General features: G+C 38.0%; 1 protein-coding gene across 2 annotated transcripts; it reads right to left on the bottom strand.

Moving 5' to 3' along the window:
* Positions 1-112: 112 nt before the first annotated feature.
* Positions 113-8,379, bottom strand: LOC131329388 (O-fucosyltransferase 7-like). Of its 2 annotated transcripts, none has more exons than XM_058362483.1 (12): positions 7,957-8,379; positions 7,435-7,524; positions 6,919-7,018; positions 6,768-6,835; positions 4,604-4,692; positions 4,340-4,520; positions 4,134-4,262; positions 3,908-4,041; positions 3,561-3,774; positions 1,960-2,144; positions 1,758-1,853; positions 113-636 (listed from the first exon to the last, which is right to left on the bottom strand). In XM_058362483.1, the coding sequence occupies exons 1-12, from the start codon at positions 8,113-8,115 to the stop codon at positions 483-485; spliced, it is 1,599 nt and encodes a 532-aa protein (XP_058218466.1). In that variant the 5' UTR covers positions 8,116-8,379; the 3' UTR covers positions 113-482. The 2 variants fall into 2 exon arrangements, with proteins under 2 accessions (XP_058218466.1, XP_058218467.1); XM_058362484.1 differs by having other exon boundaries at positions 8,017-8,379.
* Positions 8,380-10,083: the final 1,704 nt, after the last annotated feature.

The raw sequence follows: 10,083 nt of genomic DNA, 5'->3' as shown, positions 1-10,083 counted from the left end.
TTACTCATCTTTTATGGGAGCCCAAAACTCAAAACAACTCTTTTCCGATAGTCTCGATAGAAATGTTAAAAAAAAAAAAAAAGTTTGAGCGATGAATCAGTAGACAGAAATGGAAGGCAGAAATAATAATTTTTTCCTCTTTTATTGCACTGAATTCCCAAAAAATGGAATGGATACGTCAACGTAGCACATTATTTTTACAGCCCGCACTAATTCAATACCACATCCCCAACAAATCTCTTCTCCAACACTCGCAACTTGCCGGAGTGCCCAGTCTAATTAATCTTCATACCTCTTCCCCAGCCCAATGTCATCGCCGTTTTCACCTGCATGTATTTAGATAGGAGCCAGAACCCATCCTCACAATATACACATTTTGCGACCTTAACTCCATCAGTGGGAGCAACATTCTTGAGCTTCATAGGCACCAATCCACTGGCCTGGGGACATTCTTACCAGGGGTTTTGAGCCGATGCCTTTGTCTACTGTATCATAACAGATGTATTCAATGTAAACGATGCCTTGTGACACAAACAATCCGGTAAAGGGTTCACATAAAATGCTTCTTCCGACCGAAACCTATCGGTGCCCCTTGTTCCTGAAATGGGCCCTTTTCTCTTCCTTGGGGACCCTTGCCTGTGCAACCAACAAAAATGCAACAGTAACGTAAACTCAGTAATAATGGTCACCTCGGATAAAAAAAAAGAAAGAAGTAATAATGGTCACCAAGTGGTTTGCCATATTATTCTACAGTTGGAGCAACTCCAGAAATCATAAAATGACACATTCATTTCAAATATCAAACTCGACTGAGTCACAATATGTTTGCTAGGTGAATGTCTAACCAAACATGTTGGCCATGGTTCTCATACTCGTATCCGAGTGTTGAGTACTTGAAACGAGCACTTCACATACTTAGAAGAATCCATGTAACATACTCTTGAACCTCATCTTGCAGGTAATGCCCAGATGTAGTGGAACAGGATCGGCCCCATCAGAACACACATACTGGTATCGATGATACAGCATATGTTGGCCGCATGGAACGCAATCGGCCGAGACATGTGTAAATAATGGTATTGGAGGTCTAAAATCCCATTATGTAACGATCAATTCAAAACGCAAAAGCCAAATTCAGAACCTTGCTGCCCAATGGTTTCTGAATATTTGCAATTGCTTATTAAAGCGAGTGGATGCAATCTTAGCACTGAAACAAGCTACACCATGAACTACTCCCACTACAATAAATTGAGAGAGAGAAATTGATTCATCTGCTCTTTCTTTTTTTAGCAAACGAGGTAATGTGATGAAAGTCTGACACTCATATTGGAAGGGACTGAACTCCACAACTTCCTAGGAAATCTTTGAAAGATAGCCCACACCACAACAGGCATGGAGAATGTATCGCATTCTCTCCAACTATGAACAATGGGAGGGTAAGAAAATATACTGCCATTCTATGTATGTAAGTACCAAAAACAACGATGGAAGACCCCCAAGTATGAGTCCCATATGTAAAATGACCAACAAAATGAATCATCATGATTCATGACTGGAGAGACTGTATGGTGCCAACAAAGGTCCATGTCCATGAAATAAAAACAGATAGACCAAATTTTTTTGTCAAGGTTCGACAATCTGGACATTACACCAAGAAGAACCACTTGTAATGGCAACGATTGTGCCACGGAGAACAGAAATGCTTAGTGTACCATAGTTACAAAATGGGTTTAACAAGGTTCTTCACATTCACATACCGTCGTTTGTGGAGTTCAATAACGCGAGTGGAAAGCTTTCTGCCTTCCTTCAGTGTTCCCTGCTCTATTTTGTCAAAAAGGTGAACAAGGGCTTTCCTGAAAATTCAAGAAAAGTATAGAGATACACTTTCAGAACTGTTGGGAGAAGTAACAGCCCATAGAAATCACTTGAACCTTTATGTGGAAGGGTCAGTTCTCTTGCCTGTCAGGGGAAATAGTTTTCCTATGTCCAAGGAATCGACGATGACCTTCAACTGCCCTTGCCATGTTTCCAGAGTACGAAGGAATAAATATATCGCTCTCAACGGAGACAATGTAATCCAAAGCAGCCATTTGAGAAGAATGGTTGATAAAAGGCCCTAGCTCCTCCGCTGATGCCAGTTTTTCCTACGAATAGAGAAATAGATATAAACTTCTGCGCTAGGCTGCAAACACATAACTTCATTAGCCCTGCACAGTCAAATATTAGACCACAAATCAATCACATAAATGCGTGAGAGAGAGAGGGAGCTTTGACTTCAAACTGCCTAAGTTCATTTTAAGAACTTTGCACCTCAAAGTTCAGCTGGAAGCATTTCTCATCCTAATAATGCGGATCTTGTAATTCACCTCTACGCATGAGGCAGTTATAAATTTGAGCTTTTTGGCTTCAAGAATTCCATCCTGTATTTAGCGGCACGTTGCATTGTTTATGACCTCATCCATCGTAAAATGACTACATTTGAGGCTTTCAAACCTCCATATTAGTCAAGCCCGATCAACGCTCGAGTTCAAAACCCAAGCAAAAAACAAGAAAAATCGAAAACTCATCCTAGCCGCTAATTGCGTAGCTCAACCCTAGACCAACATTCTAATAGTTAGTTTTTGTCTCCATTCACATTTTTTATCTGCTTGACAGGTTAGTCACTGAAGCAGCCTTCTACTAGGTGGGAGCAATAGATAGTCCAATTAAGTTGGAAACACAGGAAACGCTCCCACAAATAAATTACAAAATGTCACATAGCATCTCAATAATAAAGCTCTCCATAGGTCGCCATGCTCATGGACGGTGTTACAGTCATGTAACTTGGTCTCAAACTCCCATTTCTCCCCCCGTGTCTTCGAGTTGCAGTTGAACTTCACATACCCGAATACAAAATGCAAAGAAAAAGAAGATCCCCACCACTGATCATCCAAGATTTACAAAAGGGTATGGCAAGCTTGTTGCCAGTTGCCACCGTAGTACCATGCTTTGACTGTTTTTCATTTCTTAATTTCTTTCTTTGTCCTTTCGTTTTTGTAATTAAAAAGAGGGACGATTTCTCAAGCTTTCATTGCCAACAATCTTATCGCACAATGAAGACTTTATCACTCATCAATGCGGAACTACAATCTCTTCATGGGAGTAGATTCATCACCAATGCAAACAACAATCATCAAAGTGCATGCCTCGACAAATTTCTTAGTCTTGTACCCAAACTACACCTACTAGACGCCCATTATGGGTACTAAAAGGGCATACATTTTAATACACAGATCCACTACCACTAGTCCACTAGTAACTGGACTACCATCAGCACAAGGCAACCCAGTGATGGCTGACTCATGGTTCTCATGTTGTATTCCCTCTACACACCATCCATCATTAACAATGCTTTAAAGATTTACTGAAACAAATTCAGACGTGCACGAGATCCTTGTGTTCCTCCAAGTTGAAAGTATGTTGTTTGACTGTAACTCATTCTTATTAACATACAGCAGTCTACTTGTCGAGTATAAAAATAAAGCACACACTCCAAACAATTGGATGAGTCCATGACATACCTTGTTCATTAATAAAGGATAGCGTGATTGCAGTTCGGCCATATGAGAATCACCCCCATATATCTCTCCAGCAGCAATATATATAGGGGTGATTGAAGGGAAACCCAGAGCAGTGAGGAATATTCCAACCTCCTTTGGAGTCAAGGGGCAATATCCTTTGGCTCTCTGTTCCATAGAATCGATTTCCTTTACTTTCCAATACACAGTGTTCTCCCTGAAAGTTCAAAATGGAAGAACAACAAAAGTTAATGCCAGGCAGCATATTCATTGAACGTTGTTCACTCAAATAAGTCAACAAAGCATAAACACGGAATAATTATTATCACAACTACGTAGAAATTTCCCACCTGATTAACTTTAGGTCATCAGCTTCTTGTGGAGATAAATCATGAGTGCATCCACTGAAGGCAAGCATATCCTTTTCATATCGTAAATGCAAAGCAATATATGGACCATAAGACCTCATACGATCCACCAACAACTACAAAATCAAGCAAAAAATAACAGTGCATTAGCAGATGGATATTACTTATTAGCCATTTTTAAAGTCAAAATTAGTTTCGAAGATGTTACTTTTCCCATGGCTTCAATACGTGGTGAAAAACGGAGGGCTTCATAACAAGCACGACAGCGTAACTTCTGAATGTCCGGAGGAAGATTATTGTTTGCCAATCGAGAATCTGACTTAGCTGCTCGAATAACCTAGAAAGATGTGGAAATTCAAATAATCCAGTTCAAACAGAGAGTTGCTCGAGAAATCAATGCTCTGGTCAAAATACCTGATAATCTTCCCACAAGCTAGCTATCTCATCCTGGTAATAATCAACACCAGACCAGCTTCTAAAGTGCTTAACTGCTCTAGTTGCAGTAGCCAGTTCCTGAGGAAGCTTTCTAATGACTTCTACATCATTCGCCAAGGAAGTGATAAAATGGTCCTCATCGAATACATCAGAGAAATTACTGCAGTTTGAATGTATTATTAGCATTATCACCAAGAATGCAATTTCAAGTACAACTGCAAATATTTGAATCTGAAAGTGTACCTAGTGTCCTGCCAAAATGAGCGTTTATCAAGTTCTGGAACTACAAGAGTAGCATTTAGAATATGGGCGACGGCAACCATGTCACATATCTGTAAGTTCAGGAAAAAAAAAATGTTAACCGGTTTTATGACAATATCTTATAGTCATACCTAAAACTATAAAGATAGGGACGATATGTATGACGATGCCTGGCAGCTTTACTTATGCATCACTCGTGCCATAAGTTGCCGGCTTGCCGCCAAAAGAAAAACCTATTAGGTACTTTTCAATATCTATGAAGTATAGTCTCTAACAACGAAAGAGAGAGGGAAGGATTCGTATTCTAAAGAATTTCACAATGCAACTATAGAGAGAATTAATTTGTGGTCATATTTCAGTGCCGAAATAACAAGAAAATGGGTGAGGTTGCACGTACACTTGGATGAATGGGAACTAGTTCAGAAGATGTCAGTCTAGCCGACTTAATCAAATTTCAGGATTACCAATTTTCCATAAATTCTGATTCTCAAAAAAAAAAAAAAAAAAAAATCATAAATGCGCTTGGTGGATTTGTTGCATAACTAAATCAAATACCATAAAATTTGATTGCCTACAAAAGTCTAAGACGGAAGAGACAAGCGTCACCTAGGTTTTTAGAATTGACCACTAGTGACTAGACAAGCACCTATTCCACAGTAATATGCCCAAACTCATAAAAGTCATGAAGGGTTTTATTTGAGTTGAAATTGCAAATCCTAAATCTCTAGAGTTTTTCTCATAGGAGTACCAGAAAAGACCACCCTCAATTTTTAAACCTCAGTCTGCTCTTTGCCTGTAGCTATTAGGAAGCAAGGCACAAGATGCAGACTATAGGTGCAGCTGCTTCTTTGGTCTTGTCTTCTCTCTGACCTCGGGTTTCGCTTCATTCAAGCAGGGGAAAGTCACCAACAACAGAGGCATACGAGAAGACATTATGACGAGGATGTTGCAGCTGCGTCTTTGGCATTTCGTTTGTATCACTTTCGAATGTCTTCTAACTAATTGTATCTGTTGCTCTCTGCCAGAGGTGGCTCCAGGAATTCTAGCCAGCGGTGACATATGCTACCTTGAATTCCAGATGTTCTATTCAAAACTAAACCACATGACCTAGGGCATTTTTTTCCTATGTTTCATGAAACGACAAATTTGCAAGACTCTCAAATCGTGAATAATAAACATATTTTAATCTATTAAATGATGATCCAAGATAAAGTATAAATACATGACCTTTCTTACTTAGAAACCATTGCATAATAGTTTAATTATCAACATTAACCCAATGTTTTCAATGTACATGACCAAGATCAGTGGAAATAGTCAAACGGATAGATATAAGAACTTGGAAAATTTCTAGACACGCCACTGAACTTTCTTTGCACTCTCTCCAGTAAAGCACGATAATTATTCACATGATGAGTGTAAATACACAATATTGGGAGTAAGTTATAACTAGAAACCAAAAAGTGTATTCACAAACTCTTATGAAGTTGAGATGAGTGGCAAGAGCAGGTGATTAAGTTAGAGATATCCACAGGGTTCACTAGGCTAAATAGCTGTTTTGACCGGTTAAATTTTCAGTGTACAGTTGGACACCCCTAGAACATCTTCAGAGTTGAGAGGTACATCTGAACCCCTGGAAGTAGCATAGAGCCAACCCTGCTCTCTGCACAAATGTTTATAAAGGAAAAACACATAATTTCCTCATGGGAGATTTTTTCCCATTCCTCCATCTCATGGCAGGCTGAGAGGAAACAATTCCACAAGCTCCCTGTTGTTATGGGTTTACATCACCGAATGTCAATATCTTTTTTATATCTAAAAGAAAAATCTCTAATGATGCATTTCAACTGAATTACACAAAAGATTGTTTACTACACAGCTATAATCTGGTGAGTATTGGCAAAAGCCTGACTTCCAAAACTTAAAACCTCATATCAGATTATGACTCGAGTGGCTATACTGCTTTCTCAGGTTTACCGTTTCTACCTCAACTTAAGAGCCATAAGCAACCCAGCAAAAAAAATTACTTAACCATTATGGGTTGGCCGAGGGAGCTTAAAGAAAAGTAAAACAATCCTCCCTTGGTAAAAATCTCACGCACACACAAATCCATTGGTATAGAGAGAGAGTGAGAGAGAATACAAACCCCAGCTCGCATTTGATTTAGCCCACCATTCGTATGAACAAGGAGGTAACCTCGAGTCTCTCCAGTACCTGGTGAAACAACATGGAACTAATGAAAAAAGAAACGGACAAGGACAGTTAGATATGAACTTCCATAACCAGAAGTTCCTTACTTTTGTAGGTTGAACTTGGCTCAACACAGGGCACAAAATCTTGCTTTTGCGGTTGCTTCCATAGCTTGTCTAAATCCAAATTCCCACTTGCACCATCCAACTGTCCAAGTCTAAAGGAGTGAAAACACGAAATATGCATGACTATTTTATATCATTATGCATACACTTTATCAATCTGCACAAAAAGTGCACTCATCCCACACATATACCAGAACTAAAGAGACGTTCTTCTTGATGAGCACAACAAAAACTAAAGAATTAAGGACCATTTGATTGGCAGGGTTTTATTGGAACCAGTTTAGACATCCCATGGACAACGATTCCGGCATTTGAATGCAACAATCGGCAAGGGTTTCGTTTGACAGCTAATCCTACCGAACATGAGACGTACAAAACATTGAAAGATATGGACTTCCTAGAATTCAAACAAGAATGACCTAAATTGCATAAATGGATGAACTATGGCATTTACACGTAATGAAATGAAATTATAAGCAAATTAAAAAAAAAAAAAACCTTGTGAGGAGGGAGAGGAGATCTCGACAAATGGGGTGGCGCCACTTCTACCATCCAGTTCCGCTCTCCTCCCAATCCAATTTCTTGTTGCTGCAAGAAAAAAAAAATTTTAAAAAATCAACCAAACTGATCTTATATTACAAAACCTAATCCCAGAAAACAGAATACGGTAATCTAAAGGAAACTGAATCCACAATCACAATTAAACCCTAGATAAAATAAAATAAAATAAAATAAAATAGAACCGCAATCACTAAACCCTTCGTTTCTTGGAAAAAGAATCTTTCTTTTGAAGTCTCGGCAAATATCCAAAAATTGTACTATATAAAGACCTCGATTTCTTGGGGAAAAAATAATCTTTCTTTTGTACATTGGCAAATTTCGAAAATCTGCGTCGATGGTATCGGCAAAAGCGCTTGAAAACTGAATTAAGAGAACAGACAAAGTTGCAATCAGAACTGAAGGTTAAACCCCAGAAAGAATAGGGGTAAATCGGTTGAGAGAGAGAGAGAGAGTCTCTACCATGGGGAGCTTGTAGGAGTCAGGTAAGTTGGGCACTTGGGAGGAAGGGAATAGGCGTACGTGGGCGAAGAGGAGAGCCAGTAGGCCTATCGATCCTATGGCGCACGATAGCAACCTCCGAAGTACTCCCAACGTCCTCCACCTCCACTTCTGCTGCATCTCTCTCCTCCCTTCTCTCTCTCTCTCTCTCTCTCTCTCTCTCTGTTTTCTCTCTCTCTGTTTTCTCTCTCAGATATGAGAATACGAGGAATCACACAAGGTCACCATTCCCTCCGACTGTCTTTCTCTCTCTATAATCTGGATGTATGTAGTAGTAGGGGTATTTGAGAGAGAGAGAGAGAGAGAGAGAGAGAGAGAGAGCAGAAGGCAGGTCTGTCGGCTATTTTCGGTTCTCTCCCTTCTTGTTTCTGCGCGTTTTCTTTCAGTTTCGACAAAGAAGGATTTATATTTTTCCTTGTTAGTAAAAGAATAATGAATTTATACTACTTTTTTTGTTTTTTTTTATCTTCACTGAATTTATACTACTGTACTAGTATAGTGGAGAGTACTCCACTATTTAGGCCCTCTTTCACCAAGGTATTTATTTTTTATTTTTTATTTTACGAGACTGATCATTCTTCTGTAATGTATTATATTTAATTTAAAAAATATATAATTATTTTAGTTAGAGAGAGAGTAAAATAAAAGCAATGATCTCCGGGCTCTCTTTGATTATACAAACTGCATCCGAGCCCGGAAAGTGATTATATTATATTACTAGTATATAAATCTCTGTCACATCATGAAATTATCGTTTTTTTTATATAAAGTGAAGAACCAATATTGCATTTTACGTAAGAGATACGAAACTCTAAACATAATTAGGGGTCCTTCGGCTAATTTTTTTGTCCTTATTCAATTTTTTTTTACATTTATTAGTTTTTTATCAATTTTTGAAAGATTATTGTTTTTTCATGACAAGAGGAATCTAAAAAATAAAAAATTACGATCAAAATCGAATTTTTTTACTCCCTCCGTCCCTAAATGTTTGGCACTTTTGGGAGTTCTAACTTTTAAGGAACAAATATTATTGTATTGTGCAAAAATCAAGTGTCCAATCTTACCCTTCTAGTATACTTTAAATAGTACTTGAAAATTTGAATTTGAAATTTGGTGCCCAAAAGAAAAGGGTAACATAGGAAATTTACCATATTTTGCTTTTGACTTTTCAAAATGGACAAATAATATGGGACAATAAAAAGTATGAAAGTGCCAAACATTTAGGGACGGAGGGAGTAATAAAGACGAAAAAATTAGCTTATTGGCTTATTTTTGTCTTTATTAAAAAAAAAATAGATTTTGATCGTAATTTTTTACTTTTAGATTCCTTTCATCATGGCGAAGCAATAATCTCCAAAAAATTGATGAAAAACTAACAAATGCAAAAAAAATTGAATAAGGACAAAAAAAAATAAGCCATTTGGCTTATTTAGGCGAACCTCCCCTTAATCGTGCATGTTGAAATGTTGTGTCAAAATCCTTGCAATAACATAATTTCAAGGTCACAATGTAATAATCAAAATCAAAAGATTGCTAAAGTTAGCAATGTGTGCTTAAAAAAATGCTCACATTGTAATAATCAAAGTTAGTAACTTCCTAACTAATAATCAAATTTAGCCATTTGAATAATCAAAAGTAACAATGTGGGATTTCACATTGCTAACTTTAGCAACCCTCTAAATGAATAATCAAAAGCTAACGTAGCAAGTTTTGATTATTCACTTTTGATTATTACATTGCAGATGCTAAGTAGGCCACAATAACCATAGTCACATACACAAACTCTCTCACGTTTATTATGGGTCCCGCACATACTACATACCTCCAACGTGTATGGGACACACAGTACAATAATTCTACAACCACATCCATTTTACACACCCACACACACGTGTGTGGGTGTGTATTTGAGTGTGTGTTTGGGTGTGGTCCTAGAACTACTCCACACAGTAAATGTAAAGTGTTTTTGGTACTAGCATTTTTCTTCAAGGTCAGGACTCTGCATCCACTAGAAGTTTGAACTTCCCCTCCAGCGTAAATGTGTTATCCCTCTTGTATTTGTTGAAATTATTTCTTGTCTGAGTGAGA

The sequence above is a fragment of the Rhododendron vialii genome, chromosome 6a, assembly GCF_030253575.1.
Source record: "Rhododendron vialii isolate Sample 1 chromosome 6a, ASM3025357v1".
NCBI classification, from domain to species: domain Eukaryota; kingdom Viridiplantae; phylum Streptophyta; class Magnoliopsida; order Ericales; family Ericaceae; genus Rhododendron; species Rhododendron vialii.
This window is presented reverse-complemented; position numbering and strand designations above follow the sequence as displayed.